At 42.5% G+C, this 22,399-nt stretch overlaps 10 protein-coding genes across 10 annotated transcripts; 3 read left to right on the top strand and 7 right to left on the bottom strand.

The window, feature by feature from the left end:
- Positions 1 to 526: 526 nt before the first annotated feature.
- On the top strand, positions 527 to 2,330 carry Bfra_003553 (uncharacterized protein; the record flags this gene model as incomplete). The annotated part of the gene is made up of 6 exons (XM_037333959.1): positions 527 to 834; positions 900 to 1,137; positions 1,199 to 1,853; positions 1,916 to 2,089; positions 2,147 to 2,223; positions 2,292 to 2,330. The coding sequence occupies 6 exons, from the start codon at positions 527 to 529 to the stop codon at positions 2,328 to 2,330; spliced, it is 1,491 nt and encodes a 496-aa protein (XP_037194046.1).
- A 1,011-nt stretch (positions 2,331 to 3,341) lies between these two features.
- Bfra_003554 (uncharacterized protein) lies at positions 3,342 to 6,152 on the bottom strand (the record flags this gene model as incomplete). Its single annotated transcript, XM_037333960.1, has 2 exons — positions 3,342 to 5,809; positions 5,861 to 6,152. 2 exons carry the CDS (start codon positions 6,150 to 6,152, stop codon positions 3,342 to 3,344), a joined length of 2,760 nt encoding a protein of 919 aa, XP_037194047.1.
- A 278-nt stretch (positions 6,153 to 6,430) lies between these two features.
- Bfra_003555 (uncharacterized protein) lies at positions 6,431 to 6,788 on the bottom strand (the record flags this gene model as incomplete). Its single annotated transcript, XM_037333961.1, has 2 exons — positions 6,431 to 6,482; positions 6,628 to 6,788. The coding sequence occupies 2 exons, from the start codon at positions 6,786 to 6,788 to the stop codon at positions 6,431 to 6,433; spliced, it is 213 nt and encodes a 70-aa protein (XP_037194048.1).
- Positions 6,789 to 7,708: 920 nt separating this feature from the next.
- Positions 7,709 to 9,272, bottom strand: Bfra_003556 (putative atp-dependent rna helicase dbp5 protein; the record flags this gene model as incomplete). The annotated part of the gene is made up of 4 exons (XM_037333962.1): positions 7,709 to 8,173; positions 8,226 to 8,460; positions 8,510 to 8,995; positions 9,046 to 9,272. 4 exons carry the CDS (start codon positions 9,270 to 9,272, stop codon positions 7,709 to 7,711), a joined length of 1,413 nt encoding a protein of 470 aa, XP_037194049.1.
- A 521-nt stretch (positions 9,273 to 9,793) lies between these two features.
- On the top strand, positions 9,794 to 12,306 carry Bfra_003557 (putative actin polymerization protein bzz1 protein; the record flags this gene model as incomplete). The annotated part of the gene is made up of 4 exons (XM_037333963.1): positions 9,794 to 9,977; positions 10,046 to 10,260; positions 10,316 to 11,889; positions 11,939 to 12,306. The coding sequence occupies exons 1-4, from the start codon at positions 9,933 to 9,935 to the stop codon at positions 12,304 to 12,306; spliced, it is 2,202 nt and encodes a 733-aa protein (XP_037194050.1). The 5' UTR covers positions 9,794 to 9,932.
- Positions 12,307 to 14,456: 2,150 nt separating this feature from the next.
- Positions 14,457 to 15,101, top strand: Bfra_003558 (uncharacterized protein; the record flags this gene model as incomplete). The annotated part of the gene is made up of 1 exon (XM_037333964.1): positions 14,457 to 15,101. One exon carries the CDS (start codon positions 14,457 to 14,459, stop codon positions 15,099 to 15,101), a length of 645 nt encoding a protein of 214 aa, XP_037194051.1.
- Positions 15,102 to 16,022: 921 nt separating this feature from the next.
- Bfra_003559 (uncharacterized protein) lies at positions 16,023 to 16,250 on the bottom strand (the record flags this gene model as incomplete). Its single annotated transcript, XM_037333965.1, has 1 exon — positions 16,023 to 16,250. One exon carries the CDS (start codon positions 16,248 to 16,250, stop codon positions 16,023 to 16,025), a length of 228 nt encoding a protein of 75 aa, XP_037194052.1.
- A 12-nt stretch (positions 16,251 to 16,262) lies between these two features.
- On the bottom strand, positions 16,263 to 16,960 carry Bfra_003560 (uncharacterized protein; the record flags this gene model as incomplete). The annotated part of the gene is made up of 2 exons (XM_037333966.1): positions 16,263 to 16,611; positions 16,668 to 16,960. The coding sequence occupies 2 exons, from the start codon at positions 16,958 to 16,960 to the stop codon at positions 16,263 to 16,265; spliced, it is 642 nt and encodes a 213-aa protein (XP_037194053.1).
- Positions 16,961 to 17,050: 90 nt separating this feature from the next.
- Positions 17,051 to 18,344, bottom strand: Bfra_003561 (uncharacterized protein; the record flags this gene model as incomplete). The annotated part of the gene is made up of 3 exons (XM_037333967.1): positions 17,051 to 17,825; positions 17,892 to 17,945; positions 18,067 to 18,344. The coding sequence occupies 3 exons, from the start codon at positions 18,342 to 18,344 to the stop codon at positions 17,051 to 17,053; spliced, it is 1,107 nt and encodes a 368-aa protein (XP_037194054.1).
- Positions 18,345 to 18,605: 261 nt separating this feature from the next.
- Bfra_003562 (uncharacterized protein) lies at positions 18,606 to 19,354 on the bottom strand (the record flags this gene model as incomplete). Its single annotated transcript, XM_037333968.1, has 3 exons — positions 18,606 to 18,882; positions 18,934 to 19,004; positions 19,055 to 19,354. The coding sequence occupies 3 exons, from the start codon at positions 19,352 to 19,354 to the stop codon at positions 18,606 to 18,608; spliced, it is 648 nt and encodes a 215-aa protein (XP_037194055.1).
- Positions 19,355 to 22,399: the final 3,045 nt, after the last annotated feature.

Genomic DNA, 22,399 nt, shown 5'->3' on the forward strand with positions numbered 1-22,399 from the left:
GATGTTAGATACTGATGAGATGGGTAATGCTGGATACAAATTTGCATGTTCATGTTGGTGAATAGCTCAGTAGTAATAAGTCAGCCTATGCCATATGAGAGCTCTTTCTCTCGAGGGACAGAGACAATAACCCTTGTTTCCCGAAGTACCTCCGATATTTACATCAAGATCTCTTCTGCAATATTTGTAAACAACAATAAACACAATATTTTCATAGCATCTTCGAATCCTTCGAAAATTATAAGAACAATCTTTCATAACCAATATCATTCCAAGGTTATCTATCTTGAATTTCTCTCTTCTCAGGAGATACAGTGCTAAATTCAAGTTGCTTTCTGCCACTTCGATCACCATTACTTTACCTACTAACAGCAGTTTTGCCATTGACAGAAAATTAATTATTGATCGAATATAGTTACAATGGGCAAGGGAAAGAAGATCGCTGGAAACGCCAATAAAGAGCCTCTGGGTTCTCGCACCAGAATTCCAACTTATAATTCAAGTCCACTCAAGCAGGAAAAGAACGATGAGGACCTTCCTCACTTTCGTGCCGAAGGCTCGTCTTACATATTTGGATCAATCAAGCAAGAAGGGAGCAATGAGTCTCGTTTCCGTTCCCGCTCCCCTTTGGAAACTCATCTGTCCCCCCGTCGTACCCGCTCTCGGTCCCGCTCCAGAAGCCCTGACGACCACTATCGTTCCATTCCTAGAACCCGTTGGTATTCCGATCACTATCGACCGCGTTATAGAAGCCCCAAAAGCTCCTATATCAGTCAAAGCCCGCACAAATCCCATCAGTCCCGCCGCTCAGTTTCCTCTATTTCGGCCCAAAAGGTATCAAGCTCCAGTTCCTATAGATCTCGATCTCCACATCATAGAGACCAAGACACTCCAAACAGCTCCTACTATAGAAAATCTCCTCGTAGAGGCTCTCCTACTGATGAAGGCGCTTCAAGAGGTTCTCATTACAGACCGTCTCCTCACAGAGATACTCCCATGGATCGGGGCGTTCAAAATAGTTCCTACTACAGACCATCGTATTCCGTTCGAAATGCGAGAGTGTTTTCTGAGTCCAAAGACCGAGCTCTTTCTCTTGCATCAACTTATAGTCTTGGAGAATCATTAGATGACGAAGAGGTAGCTTTTACCCGCCCCCATTTATATGCAATTGAAAGTTCCTGCTTCTAACCATTTCAAGACACTGACCACAGAGTCGTGGACGAAACCTTCCAGTCACAAGCAAGGAGAATTCATGGTTCCTGCCTATAAATCTCCTGAGCCACCAAGTACAATTGAAGAATCATGGGCGGAAATTGCTAGTCGTAAGCATAAAGAATTAATGGCAATTAAAGCAGCTAACATAACCACTTCGAAACACATTTCACTCGCTACTTCCGAAGGAGAATCCAAACCCCTTAAGCAAATAATAACTTTGGAGCAATCAGCATCAGTGGAAAAAGATACCCCCGTCAGCCCTGTCAGAGATGTGAGATTGTTGTTGTTCAAGAGGAAAAGGCAGAGCAAAGCGGAAGGCTTGGATATCCAGCACCAAATATCCTCCCTCCTGTACCCTCGCAAGAGAAAAGCTCGACAAACACCGCCGACTGAATCTAAGATGAATGTTTCGACTGATGTGGAGAAAGATGTTGACTTTGCTAAAGTATTTGAATCATCTGCGCAGCGTTCAAGCACTCGTCAATTGCCCATACCATTACAAGAAATGAACTCACAAAGCGAGGCCCTTTTATCTGCTTCAGACCAAGGCATACACCCAGAGAGACAAGGCTTTCTCAATAATTCCCCTATGCTTATTCCACCTAGCCAGCGTTCAAGCATCTCTTCAAAAAGTCTACGTTTGTAACGGTACAGGATATTTATCCACAAAGCGAGATTAGTGTGTCGGCTCTCAATCAAGGCATGCATCCAGAGAGACAGTTTCTTCTCCAAACCTCCCCTTCGCCAAATGAATCTCCCGAACACTTACATCTTCAGGCTGAATCCCGTCCTACCATTTCTCCTTCAAAGATCAAAATTGACACGCAAACCTTGCAATCGAAGATCCAAGAACTTCGTCGTGCATCCTCCGCTGGTAAGTTACCAGCATTCACCTTATTACTTGTTGCACATCGCTAATCTCAAGAAACAGACGAGAAACCTAGACCAATTCCAAGCATCATGAATGAGCTCTCATTTAGCGATGACCCCTTCGAATCAGACCAATATGTAAGCACATTCTCGAACGGACAAATGAAACCTGAATGGATAGGCTGATAATATATCTGGAAACACAGGCTGTCGAGCCAGTGATTCCTACTCACTGGCAGGATTAACTCGTCGACCAAGCAATTCCGATCATACGTCTCTATTGCGTTCCCCATGTACTCAGCAAGCCGATCGAAATATGGATGTTATAATTTCTTCTCTTTTCGCATATAGGCGGGCTGTTAGATCAGGGAAATTGGTGTATTTCGCGAATATACAGGAGTCTAGGGTTCTGGTATGGATGCACCGACTTTTACGAAGCTATGAGATACCCTGGGACGGTAAATGCATCTGTTCGGTATATTCAAATTTGCGTTTGTATTTCTCTCACGAAGTCGTCATCCGACTTCAACTTGATCCTTTTCTAATCGTTCCCATTCTGTTTTTCTCTAATTCATGTTTTCACGTGGGATCGTAATCAGTATTCCTGTCATTCCTCCATTGCAACTATTTTAATTTGTTTCTCATTCATTCATGTCTTCACCATTCATTCATGTCTTCACCATACTTTTGTCGTCGAGCCACAGCTACATCGATAGCAATACCATTAATACAAGAAGTGTAACCACATTGGTAGATCAAGATTTAAATAGCTACTACTAATACAGTAGACCCCAAATATGTCCCCAAGTCTCATGGCTTGACTTCGCTTTGAATACATGCAAAGAATCCTCAGGCCCTTTTCCTACATTGTAACAACAAAAGTAACGCCCCTCCCTGTAACAGCTAGAACTCCTACAATGCTTCTGTAACTCCATATCCTGCATTCCTGACTTGGGTATTTTCTTTAACAAAAGAAATAAAGGACGTGGGATCTGTTCCTGAAAATGCCTGATCCAGCATCGATCCTGTCCCATTCCATCCTATTCATCCTACGACGCATAACCTCATCCTCATACTCATACTGATACTCATACTCATACTCATACAAAATTAACCACAAAGGAAAAGAAATTGAGCACAAAAAAAGAATGTCTACTGATACATTTTGAAATAATGAACCGACGTCTTTCTCTTTACTTGCCTTCACGTTTATATCATCACATTTCCGTTTATTCAAAAATAGTATATGTGCCACACTATTGCACATTCAAAAACAAATCATTTCCCCGTCTCGTGGGCGTCAATTTCGGTAGCCAACCTGGTGTCTTTGGTAAACCACTGGGATTATCTCCATCGATATTGATAGTGATCGTTTCACCTGATCCATCGTCTTTGGTATATATGACTGATCGACCATTCATATTTGTATCTTTGACTGTACTGATATCTTCGTTCGAAGAATCAACAGGAGCTTGTCCCTGGGCTTTTATTTCAGACATGGTAGTCATTTGTGTAAGACGTGGATCGAATGTGAAATTGCGTGTTTCTTGGCTGTAGATTGAGGATACTTCGGGGTCCATGGAGGTGTGGAGGGGGACGGAGAGTGGTTGGGAGGAATTATTGTTAGAGGAGGAGACGTTGGTGGCAGGTTTGTGTAAGGACTGGACGCTATCTTTTCGTAATATCCCGGTGAGTATTTGTGGCCGCCAGTGTGGAGATACGATGGTTGGTGAGGTTTGTTGGTGGGAAGAAGAAGTAGTGATGGTGTCGGTAGTGTTAATATTAGTGTTGGTGTCGGGAAGGACTCTCCATTTTTGTGATGAATCTGGAGAAGTGGAGAGACTTAAAGAAGGGGGCGGGGCACTTCTTTTACTCCCACTTCCATTCGCAGTTCTTGGACTCATATTCCTCTGTTTAAAGGTTGGTGGTAAGGGTAATGGTATTGGCGGGGGAGGACTCCTTGAAGCTAAATCACTGGGACTGAAGAAGTCATTACTTTTTCGAATAGTGATGCCAGAGTTGTGAGAGCCTGGCGAGAGAAAGTTTCCGGGCGACAGACCTAGAGATGCCATGCGCGTTTTCTGAGCGGCGATCTCGGCTTCTTGCCATGGTTTATTACTATGTGCTGTAGGGGGACGGATAGGTGACTCGATAGATATTGGTGGTGGTGCGGGGAAATTGGTTATGATCGATGTGCGGGTACGAGTACGAGAATGGCGCTGGCTTGAGTTTCCTTTGATTTTGGGGTATTTGACTGGTGATTTACCGACAACGTTTGATTTGTCAGTGGGAGATTCGACGACGGGGCTGAGATTAGTGTCGCCAGAAAGCTCTTGGGGCTCAGGATTTATAGAATCCATGGTTTCGAAGGATGTCATAGACCCCATCGAAGCTCTAGAGGTGCGATTTTGATCATATGGCCCTACAGGATTGTATGCGGATTTCCCTAGCACGCGGCGAAATGAGGGGTTAGATTGCATGAGTGAGTTTAACTTCTCAACTTCATTTGAAGAGGGTCGACGGTTGTGGGATTTTGCCGAGTACACAGATGAGGTTGCTCTAAGAGGATCCTTGGCAGATGGATTGCGTTGAACAGAAGGTTTCATTGCATTTTCGGGCCGACGAGGTTGTGAAAAGTTTCTTTGGAGATTAAGGGGGCGTACGTAGAAGTCAGGCTCTACTGAAGGATCCTTGTAGGAATCGATAATATTTTCTGTTTCATTTGGCGAGAGCTCAGTTTGGAGACGAGGTGATTGATAGTATGCGGGATCAGGCTGTCGGAGAACCTTGTCTTTTGATATGGATCCATAGGAGGCCGCATTCCACGGTGCTTCGGATGCTACAGCTGTGCTGCATGAATCTTCGTCTTCGAATTGTGTATCCATAGATTGCCGATTGTTGCCCGTGAATTTTGATGGTTTCTGATAGGCTGCAGTGTGGATCTCGTGGGGGTTTCGCTGGAAAGGAACCTGCAGGGTGAGGGCTGGTCTTTCGGGCAAAAGTGGAGATGGGCCACGTTGGAATACTTCTTCAGTGTAACCTATGGGGGTTAACAAATTGGGTTGGGGGCTTTCGGAGGTCATGGCAAGACCGATATTCTCTGGAATAGCGTTCCTTTGAGAAAAAGAATCGGGGCTTGATTGGCCCCCCCTCGAAGGCATTCGAGCCCCCAAAAATGGCCCTATTGGTGTTGGTCCTCGGGTTGAAATAGAAGCTGGTGATGGCGCCATTGGCTTCGTAATACCGAAGTGAGATTGAGATTTGATGCTCAAAGAAGGCTCTTGCTGGAATGGAAGATATCCACTATCTCGATTTGCTTGCCTTTTACGCCTCATGCAGGCACATAGCAACATAGCTCCAACTACCAAAACCACACCACCCACTCCTGCTACCACAATTCCAGCTATTTGTGCGGTCGATAGTACTGGCTTACTATTCTCAGGTGATGAATAGGCACTCGTAGCAGCTGCCGGTTGTGGTACCCCTGTCGATGTGATTGAATTCGTGGTTGAACTTGGAGTAGCTGTAGCTGTAGCTGTAGGTGCAGTTGTGAGTAAAGTTGTAGCTACTGAATCACTAGCACTTGTCGTTGCCACTGGAGCAATTTGGACGATACTCGCGGAGCCTGATTGTAAAACGAGAGTTGCTGTAAGAGTGCTATGTGTGTTTGGCAGTGCATTCTTGTCGGAATTACACATATTGTATGCTTTTAGTACTGTATCATCTGCAGGACAAATTAGGAACTTCCGTCAAGCAAACCTCGACAATGACTTACTAGAGGAGTCATCTCCATTGCAGAAGCCCACGCTGGCTTCTGACATTATACATTGTACTGCCCCCTCTCCCACCGTGTATGTAGACTTGCTACCATTTTCACATAAGCAGTCAAATGTAGGTGTGTCGCCACAAACATTTGTTGGATAGTTGTCTTGTACGAAGGACTCAAAGCAAACCTGAGCGCACGACGGAATAAAACTCGTTACTTGAGATGGCAAAGAAAATTCAGCATTAACACAAGTCGAGAATGCGTATATGAGTATGAGGAGGCTCAATGGTAACATTGCCATCCTGGGAAACACTGTAGGAATGGGGATGTCAGCATTGTTTGTGTATATACATTTTCCAAATTGTTCTGAGAATTTTGAAACTTCATAATACTTGTGACGATAGAAGAGTTGAGGTCATAGTTCTTCGAGTCACTCAATCTGTTGGACACAAGAGCTCTAAGTCATGGTCTCGATTCAGGTGGCATATGCATGAGAAGTAAAAGAACCAGAAATAGATTCTACTGACCTCAAAGATGGAAACAAATCACTTTCCGAGTCGTCCAGCGTCTCATACATCATTATAATACGAATCTAAGATGAACTTCAAAGAAACCCATGGCACTGATGATACTGATAGAAGAAAGGGAATAGAAAAATCAAGGAAAAAACTCGACGGTAAGGAAATACGTGAGAAAACTGAAGGGGAAAAAATGAAATAATGATGTAGAAAGTTTCCATCAAGAGAAATCAGCGATATGCCCATACAACACCAGACGACCCCCGCAATGTTACCTTGAAAACCAATGAAGTCTTTCCAACAGCCGGCTTATGGGCCATATACATGGCGTCACAATTCTTCAGGTACGATGTGTGAGACTGCATGATACTACCGCTGGACTCAAGATACATAGCCGCTGCCATAATAGTTGACCCCATGTTTGATGTGATGAAAGCCTCGTTACCTGTATGGTGGTGGTTGTCTAGCTCTGCAAGTAAGCGCTGAAGAAATTAACCCTGGCGGTTACAAGGTTAGATACCCACGTGACCTGACGTAGACCGGATTGAAACGATGATTGTAATTGTGGGTAGGTAGGTATGTACAGCAGAAATATGTTCGTTCCCTTGTCGTCTCTGATCTCTACACCTTTCATCGATATGAGTAGATTATTTTCAAGAAAGGAAGTAAGCAGATCAAAATTCCACTGCACCGGAGACAATGACACTTCACATCCGAGATAGTTGCTACGCCTGCCTCGAGGCCGTTTGCTATATATAATCATCAAAATTATAGATTCTCGAACCACTTTACACACTTAGGTTACGGTATGACTGGAGACCCCAATGCAGACCTGCCTATTCTCAGTTCATAAAAGGTTGGTCAAGGTGTAAGCTACCGAGTGTCGTGGAAAATGGTCAACAATTCATGTTTCATTATTCGAGCCTGAGATGGAGATACAACATTCGCAATATTGGTTGTTCAACGATTCATTGCACTTATACGTGTCAAATTTTGATTATCTCTAAGTTTGTTGCAGTTTGTCTTCACTGCGTCCTGAATTCAGTTTGTTGCAGCTATTTTGTTTATGAAATCATTCATTATGGTCATTTCTTCGTGATTCATCCACGATTAGATTTTAAGACCATGTTTCGCGGCTGTGTATGCAACCTAGAATAACCCCGCTGTAGCGAATCCATTGTTGAAGAATATCCTCGTAAGCAATTTGTGCCTCCCCTTTTAACATGAGCTTATGCATATATGCAAACGCCTGCTTTTTCTCCCAATTTTGTGCAAAGTCAATTTCAAAAAAAGATGTGGATAATTGAAGGATTCATAGGAAAGCTCGACTTGAAAAGAATTAAGACTGTAAATTGGTACCAGCACGGCTTGACTTAATGACCTTCTTCACAATCTCTTCCGTCTCATCCCAATCATCTTGGTTGAGCTTGATAAGATCGATATTATAATGATTTGCGATTTGGTTGAGTGCATCATAACTCTTTCTGTCGAAGACAAAACTAATACTGACACCGACACGTCCGAATCTTCCGGTTCGACCGATACGGTGAAGGTAGGTTTCTGGGTCTGGCTCTGAATCTGATCGGCCCTTCATAGGGACGTCATAGTTGATAACCATAGAGACAGATTGAACATCGATACCTCGGGCAAGAACATTTGTAGTGATGAGAACCTTGGCCTTCCCTTGACGGAAATCTTCAAGTACTTGATCACGTTCTGAACCTTCAAAAGCACCATGGACCGCAACAACCTTGTGTCCTTCCTTTGTCAAACGTTCAGCAATATTACTGGCTGTATCTCTTCGCTGTAATCTTGATTAGTATCATTATCGAGAAAGTACATTCAGCATCAAATACCTTGACAAAAATGATCGAGGAACCGATTGTCATCAAACCATAAAGCTTGACCAGAATCTCATATTTCCCGACCTCGTTGGGACAATCCATGAACATCTGCTTAATTCCAGACACAGTAAGTTCATCGCGCTTCAACTTAATCTCGTTTGCACGAGGCGAAAAATCCTGAGCAAAGCCGTAAACCTCATCGGGGAAAGTCGCGGAAAAGAGTAGGATCTGCTCGACTCGAATCATCCTAAAACAGGTTAGGATACGTCACCAAACTTCGAACAGACCAAACTTACGACTTAACACGCATGCACTGATCTCCGAGACCTTGCTGATCCAACATGTTGTCTGCCTCATCCAAACATAGTATTTTCATCTGAGATGCGTCGATCGATCTTCTCTTGATCAAGTCCATTACCGTACCAGGTGTCCCTACGATAACCATTGCATTTACTTTGGTATTTCGCTCCACTGCACCTGGAATGGCTGCTTGTACAGTCAAGCCATCGACAAATTGCCCAATGCTTCTAATGACGCCCTCGATTTGGCGGGCAAGTTCGCGACTTGGTGCTAAACATAATGCTTGGGGAGTAGTTGGCTTCGAAAAGTCGAGACGTGATAAAATAGTGATAACGAACGCGGCAGTCTTTCCTGTGCCTGATTGTGATTGCGCAATCATATTTGTTGGCGGGTCGCGAAGTAAGAGTGGAAGGGCTTTTTCTTGGATCTTGGAAGGCTTTTTGAAATTCATCGCATAAAGACCTTTGAGGATTGAGGCATCACTGGTAGGATAGATCAGCTCAGACTCTGCAAAAGTGAAACTCACACTTACATTCCCAACTGCTCAAATGTCTCTACAGAATACAAGGGACTTGTTTGATCGCCTTGAATATCGCTGAGTTTAACCTCAACCTCATATTGACCGTCCTGGAGAGTACCACCTCCCAAAGGCTCAGTAGCACCATCAAGTTGCGCCTCCTCCAAAGGGTTTCCCTCATTTTTTTCAGTAGTGGGTGATGCAACCTCATCTGCCCAAGATGTGCTCTTGGATTCAGACATTTTAGAATATTGTGTTACTGTGATAGATTGAAATGCTGGGAATATGATATTTCTTCGTTATGAATAATTTAAGTGCGGGGGAGGGGTAAACTGTCTTGTTCTGAAGATGTTTGATTGATTTGTTGTGAAGGATTACCTAGTAGAGATATTGAGATATTGAGAAGACGATAAGGGTTGAACTAACTTATAATCGCCTAGTGCACGCTGAGATGTGTTAATCTACACGTGATTAAAGATCAAACCCCCAACAAGCAAATCGTACGAGCAAACAGCCACACACACACAGCCTTACAGCCACAATCGACCACCTACCTCACCTAGTTAGGTACGCTTCGCTGCTTTAGACACGTTTAGTCACCCCCGTGTGTTCCGCCCGAATCTGATAATCTCCTAATCTGCCCAGCCAGCCCAACTAATAATAATAATAACAATCATAGTAATAAGGTACCTACCTAGATATTATTAAATACTCCGTAATTTGGCGGGGCATTTATGCGTACGAGTTATTCATTACGGTTATTGTCCTGATGACATATGTCCAAGATCCAACCTTTATGTTCATTCTCTCATTCTTTGCTTCTCTAATCTAACATGAATCTTTTCCCTCTTTCACGTTGTCCATGATACTTAGATCACTGACATATTATTGCGGTACAAATTATGGCGGAGGTTGATATTGCTCCCCAATTCGGCCTTGAGTTGAAGGTTAGTAGACACGCATGTTCGCATGCTTTCTAGGCCAATGCCTTTTCTGACTTTTGGTGCTTTCACAGGATGGATTCAAATCGACAAATGCTTGGGTAACCAACGGTATCAACTGGATAGGCAGCGACATAGAAGGATTCTATCGCGAAAGGAGCGTCATTGAGAAGGAATACAGCGCAAAGCTTGCGGCTTTGGCAAAGAAGTATTATGAGAAGAAGACGAAGAAGTCGAGCAGTTTAAGTGTCGGCGACACACCTGTTATGACCCCTGGTTCACTAGAGAGGTTTGAGATACTATACCTAGAAATCGGTGTGGAACTGTTAACCAACTGCATGTAGTGCGTCATTAACAACATGGACCACACAACTCACCACTCTCGAATCTCGCGCAGCGGAACACGATCGCTTTGGAGGGGAATTGATAACGCAAGTGGCAGAACCACTGAAGGTACTTGGCGGACGTTACGACGAGATAAGGAAACGTCACGTTGAATATGCGGATAAATTGGAAAAGGAGAGAGATGCTACGTATGCGGATCTGCGCAAGATGAAAGGGAAATATGATGCTGCATGTCAGGAAGTCGAAAACAAACGGAAGAAGGCGGAATCTTCATTTGATTATTCAAAGACAAAAGCACAAAACGCATACCAACAACAGATCCTCGAGATGCACAACGTTAAGAACAGCTACTTGATCGCCATAAATGTCACGAATAAACAAAAGGAGAAGTATTATCATGAGTATATTCCGGATCTTCTCGACAGCTTACAAGACCTTTACGAATCGCGCACGATTAAACTCAATGCTATATGGTCGCTAGCGGCGCAATTAGAAAAGGGGATGCTGGAACGTAGCACAGAGTTTGTCAATCACGTATTGGTTGAGATTCCAAGAAATCAGCCTTCTCTAGATTGCATGATGTTTGTCAGACATAACGTAGGAACTTGGCAAGAGCCTCCGGATAAGCCATTCGAACCAAGTCCTGTGTGGCACGACGATGATGCGATGATGGTGGGAGATACTGCTAAGGTTTTTCTTCGAAACGTTCTTAGTAAATCTAAAAATCAACTTGGGGATCTGAGAAGAGAAGTGGATTTGAAACGACGGGAAGTTGAGAGCACGAAACGTGTAAAGCAGCAAATCAGAGAGGGTAAAGATCAGCGGGACGAAGTTGAAGTTGTTAGAGCCATTTTTGCTTTACAAGAAGAACTACATCAGGTTGATCACAAGAGGCTGACTGCAGAGGTTGAAACATCAACAATTACGGAAGCCGTGGGGGATGTTACGTTAGGCTCGAAGAGTCACAACTTCAAATCTCAAACCTTCAAAATACCCACTAATTGCGATTTGTGCGGCGAACGTATTTGGGGACTTTCAGCAAAGGGTTTTGATTGTAGAGATTGTGGTTATACGTGTCACAGCAAATGTGAGATGAAGGTTCCAGCTGAGTGTCCAGGAGAACAGACCAAAGACGAGAAGAAGAAACTGAAAGCAGAACGTCAAGAAGCTGCCAATGCGGTTAAAGCTCCAGGTACAGGTCTTGCAGATAGTGTTGCGGAACTTCCAACCATGAGTCGATCTAATACCATGAACTCATTAAGTTCAGGTTATGCTGCTAGTGCACATAGATCAATCTCGGCAAAATCTCCAACCGAGGAACCACCTCCAGATGCGGCGGTTGATCGAAGGAGAAGCATATCTTCAAGTCTCAAGCCCGGCGGACTTTTAAAGAAAAACAGAGTTGTGGCTCCTCCGCCAACAGCATATGTTAGCGAATTACCAGGTAGCAGTGTGGCTGATGGATCGGCATCAAAAGAACCGAGAGGGAGAATGTTATATGCGTATGACGCTAATGGTGGCGAAGAAGTCACAGTTAGCGAGGGCGAAGAAATTACAATACTGGAACCAGATGGTTAGTGGCCCCGCTATTATTTCTCCAACTAATTACTGACTAATGCTAGATGGCGGCTGGACCAAAATCAAACATGGCTCCAAGGAAGGTCTGGTCCCTACCGCCTACCTCGAAGTTCTACCTCCTTCTTCCCCTCCAAACCCTACGAATAGACCCATCTCTATAATATCCACCTCTGGTTCCTCTATCTCCACTGGGAAGAAACAAGGCCCAGTTGTGGCACCAAAAAGAGGAGCCAAAAAGCTGAAGTATGTAGAAGCGCTTTATGAGTATACAGCGCGGACTGATGCGGAACATAATATGGTGGAAGGCGAGCGCTTTGTTCTTATTAAGGATGATCCTGGAGATGGATGGATGGAGGTTGAGAAGGGGGGGCATATCAAGAGTGTACCGGCAAATTATGTACAGATTGTTTAGACACGTTGGGCGGGATTCGTTGCTTCAAATCGGCATGGGATAGCATGGAATGGCATGGGATCGGTGTGAATTTTAGATGGCAGTGTGCAGATTCAGGATTGTGGATGATACGTCCTCAAGGTAGAGCGGAAGATCAAAAGCAATTCTGAGGTTGTGAAACAACAGACAGATGTGGGAGTGGGAGCGAGCGTTATTGAATCCTATGAATTTTACCTACCTACTTAGAACCTAGTAAATACCTACTTATAAAGAAATGCAGATTTATTAAACCTCAATCCCATTATGAGTCCCGATATTTAGTATCACAGGTGTTGCGTTGCCAGGAGTGTTGTGGTACAATACGACAAGTTTGGGAGGCAAAATCAGTCTACGCGCTAAAGATTATCAGCTCAAGATAGTTAGTGATATTTGCTCATTAAATCAGGAGGCGAGGGGATTGAGTGATAATGATAAGATAAGAAAATATGTGTTGTGTTATCGGAAATTTCAATGCATTGGTATCAGTCAGTGTACAGGAGAAGGCGGCGGGCAAGAGGAGATAATTACGCGAGATTGATTACGCGAATCTTCCTTGTCTGACAAGCTACGATCGGAGGACTAAGGACTCGAAGAATACTTGAACTTGAAATTGGAGGAGAGTTATTGTAAGTTTGGAATTGCTTGCAGTAATCGCCGCTTCATACGGGAGTATAGTCTGTTGATAGCCGTTTGGTTGTGTGAAGTGGATAGGGAGAGGAAAACGAGAGTGTTTGTTTGGATCTGCAGAGAGATGGAATTGATGCGTGGAACAGGTTGAGAATTTATTTCAAGTACGGTTATACTGTCGTTTAATGTTTTTCATGATCCGATCAGATGAGAAATGCTGACCTGGAGAAATAATAGTACCCTGTGAGAATACTGTATACATTACAGTGTAGTTACTAGAAATTGTAACAGGAACCAAAAAGTGGCGGAGATTCAACCGGCGGAGATGGTGACGAGAAACCACAAAAGCAAGAGTCCGAGATTGGCGGAGATAAGACTAGCGAGTCTCAAGCAGAAGACACCAAGGATGGTAAAAAGAGGGATGAAACTACGAAGGATGGTACTGCCGATAAGAAGGAAGAGACAGATTCATCCAAGTTCATTTAGCTGAAGAGGCAGAGGCTTACGGGCCAGAGGCTTCCGGTTGATTTAATATGAGGGAAGTTTTCATTGACTGATGATTTGATTCGGACTGCAGAGATTCGGACTTTCTAACGATTTCGATTACATTACAAACATAATTGTCCAGCCCACTAGCCCCATGGTATACGAGTCCAGTCTGTTCAGTTTTAAATAGAGTACAAAAGTCTTCTACAGGTTTGATCATAAAGCTTATGACTGAAACGCTACGTTAGAACGCGGTACTACACAGTAGCAGTGAGAGGGTTTCAGGGCACAGTTCACAACATCGAAAATCTGCCTGGGTTCCAAATCACATCAAATGACCCAAGATCAAACAAACTGACAATTCATTATAGTGAATTTGATTGGCTAAAGCTCCAAGCATATATTCGAAAGCATCGAAGAGGTGTCGCGAGAAGGGAGGGGTTAGTTCGCAATCACGTGATATAAAACAACACAATTAGCGCCTGGGTTATCAACATACGGAAGGATCTTTAAAATTTCACCTCATAGGTATCCATAGAATCATCGAGGGCGTTAGTCTTATAGTAATGCTTATCTAAGAATTGCTTCTTCTTTTACACTGAGTAGTTCAACTATCTAGATATAATGTACGATATTCTAATATTGATAATATGTTTGATAAGATAAGTATCTATAATCCAAAGCTACTCGGATTTGTTTCTCTTATGATTTGATTATCTTGATTACAGAAAACACTTGGAGTAGGTAGGTATCTAGGCGACTTGCATGTGCGCAGTAATCAGATAGCCGCTTTGTATTGTGGCTATAGTCAGTAAGAATGTGTAGGTAGAACACTAATGAAGAGGTTGCCTGACAATCGAAAATGACAATTGTTACTACAGATACTAGATGTCTGACGGCGCTGTTTCTACATTTAAATAGCGGATTGAGTGCCGCACATATTTTCCTCGTTTGGTTCAGCAACCATTATCATTTTACTACAATCTTCGAATAGTCATTACAGGCTATTTAATTTCAGCATGAACCTCTGCATTTCTTCTCAGCAGTCCGATCAATTTAGAACTCTCATTGCCATAATATTATCTTCGGATGCAAGGAGTACTCTTCAAAGGCATCCCGAATCAAAACGACAATTATCGCTAGGGAAAACTCCCACAGGCCTAGACGTCTTCTCCAAACCCCAATCCAAGGGAAGAGAAAGGCACTTGGACAACTTAAGAAACAAGCTTAAGTATGGTCCGGATATGACAAACACTAAACTCAGGGACCTAGAAGGTCCCCTCAAACGCACATCCAGAGATAGATACGCAGACTATCCCAAAAACGAGCATACATCTGCAAAGGTGCGACACAAAATCACGGACCTGAACAAAGGAGATATGGAAGTCCTAGGTGCATCTTTGGAAGATGACAACAAGGAAATGATGAGGATTGACGAGGAGCTCAGACGAAGCTTCGATAAAGTACTACTCAAATCATCACAGATAGAATCAAACTTAAAACGGCAGATTTCGACAACAGAGGAGCTGTTGGCTTTGAGGGGGGAGCTGAAGACAAGCTCTGGTGATTTACATAGTGATCTAGTAAGGTCTAAACAGCAACTTGACATTATTCAGAAGAATCTCAAGAAAATCAGAGATCTTAAACCGACTATAGCCCCATGAAGTGCTCGAGGGCTATAAAATTTATTATTGTATTGGATTTTATATTACAGTTAGATTGCTATAGCGTTTGCTTCATCGATTAATTTTATGATTTTATTTATTGTTTAAATCACTTGTTCTCATAGTCCAATTACTTCTCTTCATGATTGATTTACTTGTAATAACTCAACTCATATATCAGCTCAAGGACCTCAGGCTAGGAATGTTACTCAGCGAAAAAGCAATATATTATAATCTTTAGCATATCACATCACAATCGATTACAACATACCAGATATCATGAGAAAATAAACCCAATGAGATGCATACCTCGTCCGATATTGATTCAGATACAAGCGAATCTACGAAAAGAACAGGATCCTGAAAAAATTGCGCAAACTCTGATGTGATGAAAAAAATACGTGATTTGCTTTGAAAGAATCAGACGAAACAACGCTGCGCGAACGAGATGTAAAATAGTAGGTTGCTAGCTCTAGAGAAGCCACCCGAAGGTTGACAGATAGATGAAAAGAGGTAGAGCTAAAAGTGATCTATCCTGATATTGTCAGATGATAACCCCTCAATCAATTCTGGGCGTCTATATTTCCTTCCCTTAAATATTAGACGAGGAGTTCCCTATCATCATGAACAGATGACAATGAATTCGTGTTTCTCATAAACCATCCGCCGAGAATCAGCAGGAGAATTAGGTCTGCAACGAATTGACATGTGATATTTGCGCAAGATTACCAACTGATATTACATTTATACTCAGCGTGTGGCCATGCATCATGCAATCTCTATCATGACTCTTCGTAGTTTGCGTTAGTCATAAAGTTCAAGACCGTTGCGCAAGATGGTCTGGGTCTCTTCCGGTAGCAGATGGATAAGTATGTAATCATCTTCTGTTTCCCATGTAATTGTGTAGTAGTTGAATAATTGCTACTTCATTTTGAGCAACGATCCAGCTTCATGCATCATCTCAAGAGTTTCGAAAATTCCGTTCGGTATGGCTTCACCAGGGAAGAATCTCTGGTATCCAGGGTCGAGCATCAACAATTTTCTGCTCAGCAAGAGCTCTGGATTTGCCATTTCAACAGTGTTAAAATCAGCCATACCCTGTTCTATAGTTCTAGAAGTTCGGATTGAATTGAGTGATGTCTCAAGCATGATGCTGCTTGCTTATTCGAATATTCCATCTATCTCAAGGTTTTTATAACCCGCGTCGTGTAGCATTGATTTCAACAATTGCACACCGCCCATGTATCTATATGCTGAGTAGAGTGTTTTGTCATAAGGTATAAGTTTGCGCTGACTGGCATGATTGAGTTTCATACCAGCTTTCAAGCATTGAATATTTCTTTCCCTGACCCTCGGATAAAGATGTTCGTGTTCCATGCTCAATATGATGAAAGTATTGAAGATATCAATGCAGTAGGATTCCAAGATCGAGTCCTCGAATTTGAAAGACTGAAGAACTCTCTGGATATATAGGTCTTGAGGGGGTCGTAAAGAAGGGTCCACGGAGGCTCTTTAAGGTGATGCCAAGATAATTGTTTTGACGACTCTATCTCATCTTCTATGAACTTTATAGCTGTTAATGGCCAGGTCTCTTGAGTCTGAAGACAAGGAATGAATTGAGCAACGATTGAGTACCGAAGGCCATCCTGAAGTCGGGGTTCCAGGATTCCATCGCGTCCAAATGGGTCATGAATCGATTTCTTGATAATGAGCCGTATGAGCTGTTCGAGATAAGGAATTATCAGGGGGTGGCACCCAAATAGTTTTTCTATGACTCGCCAAAACAACGGTATTGTTTCTGTCCCATGATTTGGCGTAGAATCACTTAAATCTATTACTGCTTCTACCAAGTACTCCATAACCTCAAAAAGGTTGCTGAGGCGAAAGACGGCGTCAGAAATACAATATTCATAGGCGCTTTCGTTGTCTATGGAGATAATACAATAACATCATTCCCAAACATGAAACAGTAGTGAAGATATGGTTCTTCTCTCATTGGATGATGTCATATCGTGAGGGGTAGCTTTTCCCTCCGCAACCAATCTACGCACCATGGATAATTCACCCATACGACAAGCTTTGGCAATTGGAGCATTAAACGGGACTTTGTTATAGCATCTTAATCGCATATCAGAACACCCAAAAATTGAGCCCCTCCTTTGCTGATCGATGAAGACAAGATATCGCGCTTGTATAAGATGTTTGGGACAGATATCAATCTTGTGAGTAGTCTTTGAGGTCACTAAGGGCTCTTCTAAATCGCTCGCATCGTCGCAAAATCTCTGCTGTAAGATTGCCGTTGTTGATCGAATAATTATTGTCGCCAGCCAAGCATTAATTGTGCTTTTCGTAGTATTTTGTTGGACAACCCTAGGATTGCTACGCACATCTAAGAGGCTGTCACCACAACCCTTGGTTGCCGGCAATTGTTCATTGTTTCCAAGCAAGTGTTTGCTCACGGTGTGAGCTTCAATGTCAGATCGATTGTTGAAATTGAGGTCTTTTAGAGCCGTGTTGACACTGATCTTGACCATTTGCGTCAAAATTGGGTCAAGTCCAGCATAAACACCTTTATGGATGACATATGTGAAATCTCCATAGGCCCGATCGCTGGTAAGAGCTTTTGTCCGTTCGAAGGTTCGGTGATTTGTGTAGTTATTATGGTTGTCGAGGCACTGGGCATAGATTGCGTGGTGGCAGTTGCAAGTACCATTTGTTGTATGTCTGTGGCAACAATACTAAACATCGTAAGCAGCTATCCTTCTTTGGGAGGGTCCAGTGTTGTCATACAGATTCAATCTGTATTTTATGTCAACAATATTGATCTTCGCCTGGTGGAGTCTGCTGGTATATTTGGTGAATATATTCTTCTTTTTGGCGAATCTAAAGCCTTTCCACTAATCATTCCTCCCATTACGCTTATATTTATCGACAAATTATTGAAGTTCTTTGAAAGTAAGCCCACTAAGCTCCAGGGGCCAGTTTGATCTTGTCTTCTGATTCTGATATGTCTGTTATGTCTGTGCACTCCTTCACCTTCTCAAGGGTATATTGAAAGTTTCGAAGGCCTTTCTCGAAACCTTTCAGCTGCTCAAGTATGTATATCACTGCTTTAGGTGCGCCATTAATGTCGTCGAAACAGTCACAAATAAATTGACAACCTTGAGGAATTTGACCGGTCAGTCCAATGAAGCTTATGACCGACGCACCAAGGCTGACGGCAGCAACAGCAGCCTTGGCCATTATACAATTCAATCTTCGTGGATAATTAATCAAATAGATATATATTAAAGGGTACAAGTAAGCAGAAACTCGAATGGCCGAAAGTCAGATCATTTATTAAACACGCGTAATAATGAAGAGAGCTTGACAAGACGATAATGAGGGTTTGAATAGTGGCAGTGCTATCTTAATTGTACAACTAAAATGCATTCAACAGCAATGCATGAGGATGATTGGTAGGCTCTTAACAACTATGTACCACAGCAGTGATACATGACAAAACTAAGCAGCCGCAGCAACTACTTCTTTCCAGCTGTCTCTAGCTTGAATTCCTTCCCACCACTTGTTCACATGAGGATACTTTGCGAGTAAATCTTGAAATCCATACTTCAATGCCTGCGTACCGTGTGGTAAATGGTACAAATCAGCCAAGGTGAATTCATCTCCCGCAAGATACTTCTGCTTCGAGAGGATCTGGTCGTAGACAGCGAGGTTGTTGTCAAGTGTTTGGAGATGTTTTTGAACCACCTCAGGGCTAGTAGCACCCCATCCTCTGGCACTGTTATTTTGTCAGTATTATTGTGGATTGAATTGGGATATGAGAACTTACGGTTTGATGAAGCTTTCGAACCAGAGACCAAAGGTTTCGGCATCAAAGTAAGCCTGTTCGATTGAGCAAGCCTAACGAAGTATTAGTTTGCTTTCTTGAAAAACATTGACCAGAAACTTACTTGTTCAAATGAACCATAGCCTTTTACATCTCCCTCTGCAGGGATGAGCTTGGTACCCTTGTCGGCGTACTTTCGAGCAAGGTACTTGCAGATAGCCCTGCTTTCGTAAATCAAGAAACCATCATCGTCGAGGACGGGAACCTTTCCAAAAGGCTGCTTCTCAAGATGCGAAGGTGACTTGTGCTCTCCTGTCATAAGATTGACAAGAACGAACTCGTAATCAACGCCTTTCTCAGCGAGTGTAGTGAGTACTCGCTGAGTGCAAGTTGCTTGACGCATACCGTAGAGTTTGAGACCCATTTTGTGAGAGGTGATTGGTTTTTAAAAAGTTGATTTGTGAGATGTGAGAATTGAATTGTATCGATGTTGATGATGCTTGAGTGCTTTCTGGATGTTTGAATGAACATATGCTCAAGGCGACTGGCCTCCTTATATAGTCGTGGCTGCCGCCATGAGGTATCGTGTATGATAGTTCCCCTGACCTCGTTAAAATAATTATGAACAAGTTCCGAAAAAGTTATGCACACGGAGCCGGTAATTAGACGATCCGAGCATGAATTTATGCATGCTTACAACTCATTGATCACAATAAACTTCCTAGGTGCCCACTTGGGCAGTGAAGACTTTCAATTTGACAAATCACTTGAATTCTTTATGACCAACTGTCTACAATGAATGGTATGTGAAGGATGAGAAGGGTGAGACTCAAAATCAATTATCAAGCAAAGCGGCTTCAATTCCATAAATGTGGGGCGATTACGGAGCACATCGTGAGTATCGCCTGAAGTGGTTAGCGTATATTAATCAGCTGGCAATTGTGAGGTAGGATAGTAGCTCATTGGGTCAACAATGGGGGTAGCGAGAAGTAAGCAGTTTACGGAGCAGAGCACAAATTCATTTCCTACGGATTCGGAGTACATAGCTTGATCTTCATGTATCATGAATAACCATAATGCATGGCTGAGAGTTCACTAACCATCATCCAGTGCTTTACTTTGCTAAATATGAAAGGACTTAGCAAGTGCTCGTACTATTCCCCTTCAAGCAAAATTTCTTATGCCTGTAGCATAGTATCGGAGCCCATTCGATTTGTTAAAAGTTTCATGATGAGCAGATATCCGATGAAAGAACAGACGCGCGAACCAAACTGAAGAACCACCAATGCCCATACTGATTCCTTTTTAAGAGAAGCTTTTTTTTCGTATCGGCAGGATTGTCTACAAGATCAAATTCCCGAAATCTATTACCCTGGTTCGCTCTCAGATCGAACCCGGAAATCCAGAGGCAGTCATGATTGTTTTGAGCACCACACTCTCATCACCTAAGACAACGCAACGCTTAATACTCGTCGCACAAAAATGCACTGTGGTTTTGATCTCCGAAGAGTCAAACTCGAGTCCTTTGAAAGCCTAATATTGAGCGAAACTTTAGGTTCTTAAAGCATGTGCGATAATTTCGTCTGCCTCGAAGACTTTGAAGACATGTTTCTTTACGGGCCCTAGGATTAGAGCTTTGAGTGTCCTATTGTCGATGCAGGTATTGGAGCTATTGGTAAGAGGAGACTCAAAACCGGACTTGCTGGTATATATTGTGACTTATTTCGCAAACTTCGGGAATAGGTAAGTAAGCGAACACTCATCGAAAAAGCCATCTTACTTACAGCCAGAATAGCTGCGAGAGATGGTTCAAAAGCCAGTGATAGTTATTAGCTATGAAGGGTCTTATTTTAAAGGTGATGCTTCAGTGAAACATATGACCTAGTCATCTGACAAAAAGACCAACAATCTCCATAGAGTCCTATGACTTACGAAGTGCAACCACAATCTATGAGATCACCTCGTCGTAGTCGCTGGCCACTTCTGGGATAAGCTAGTCTTCCTTCTACGATAAGTATCACCTATGTTGTCAAACACTTTCTATGTCTGTAACATTTGGCTATTTTCCAACCTCAACAAAATCCGCTTATTTGGCGATCAACATCTACGTTAGAGTAGCTGAGGTATCATATTCTGGTATTTACTCGTTTTCATGAGTGACAGCGTGATGAGAGCGGGATGATAGTTTCCGTGGGTAGTGATCGTTTTGAGTCGTGCGTATCATCTCATATATCGCACTTGCCTTTTTAGTCGTGGAATTTAGCTTGGACAGCTAACTATATGTTAAGAAAACTTGGAGTATATTTAGACTAACAGTTATATTAGTAATAAGGATTAAGTTACTTAAATGATATATTAAAAGGATTTGATTTATTTAAACTATTGTTCATAATTGACATTGCTCAAATTGTATCTATAAGTATTATATTAGAATAATAGATTTGTTTTAAGCATTATACTTATTTTCTTTCATATCTAATGTTAGAATAGGTGTTTCTAAATCTCTAGTAAACAATTTGATATTATATGGTAATATATCATTACTTGTGAGGAAAGGAGATATCGTGACCACATTCGATGGTTTCAGGACGCCGTTCGTACTCCGACCAGTCCCACCAGATCAGCCTTCGAGGCCACCCGTGTACTCACCTAATAAAGAGCAAGTATTTGCACCAGACGAGCAGTGGAAGCTCGTAGGAGGATGTTACCTCCATGGATTTATGAATCATGAGGTTGCTGAACAAAAATGGAGAGAAAAGAGCGAAACGTTCTGGATTACTTGATACCAGAAATTTTCTCAAGCATCTACAGCAAGCGTGTAATATCGACTCGGCGCCCAAGATCTTACAACGAGCGGCTTTAAGAAAACAACCAGTATAAACTGGGCTAATAGTTTCAAGTAAGCTTGGGAAATTCGGATGCGAACGTCTCTCAAATTTATAACCGATAGCGACCACAGATCCCAACAGCAAAAGTGCTATAATTCCCAAGCAAGTATAGAGACTATGCACGCGACGATTTTACACAAATTTCGTGCCATAGTAGCAATAATGTTACTAAGGAGGGTCAGTAACCTAGTAAAGCCTTAGAACTTAGATGAGACGGCTTGAGATCCACTGGAACTAGTAGACTCAAGCTGTGTTCCAGTAACCCTGCTATACCATCCCAAAGTAAACACTATTTGTGAGCTAAGCGCGAGGGCAGTATTCTGGAATCCAAGCGTGATGTTCTTACAAAAGGGATTTAGATTATCGAGGACCTACACAAAAACACATAGACATTTAACATTGAAGTACCTCTGATATTTCTTGGCACACAGGGCTTTTGAACTTCGCTATACAGGAATGGATAATCAATATCGCTGTCATACATCTATTCAGATGGCAGTTTGAGATTTGACGAGGTTACTGTATTATAGCTATACTATGTAGTAGAAATACATCAATGATATTGATACCTATTCTCAGAG

Source organism: Botrytis fragariae (assembly GCF_013461495.1).
Source record: "Botrytis fragariae strain BVB16 chromosome Unknown tig00000045, whole genome shotgun sequence".
Taxonomy (NCBI): Eukaryota; Fungi; Ascomycota; class Leotiomycetes; order Helotiales; family Sclerotiniaceae; genus Botrytis; species Botrytis fragariae.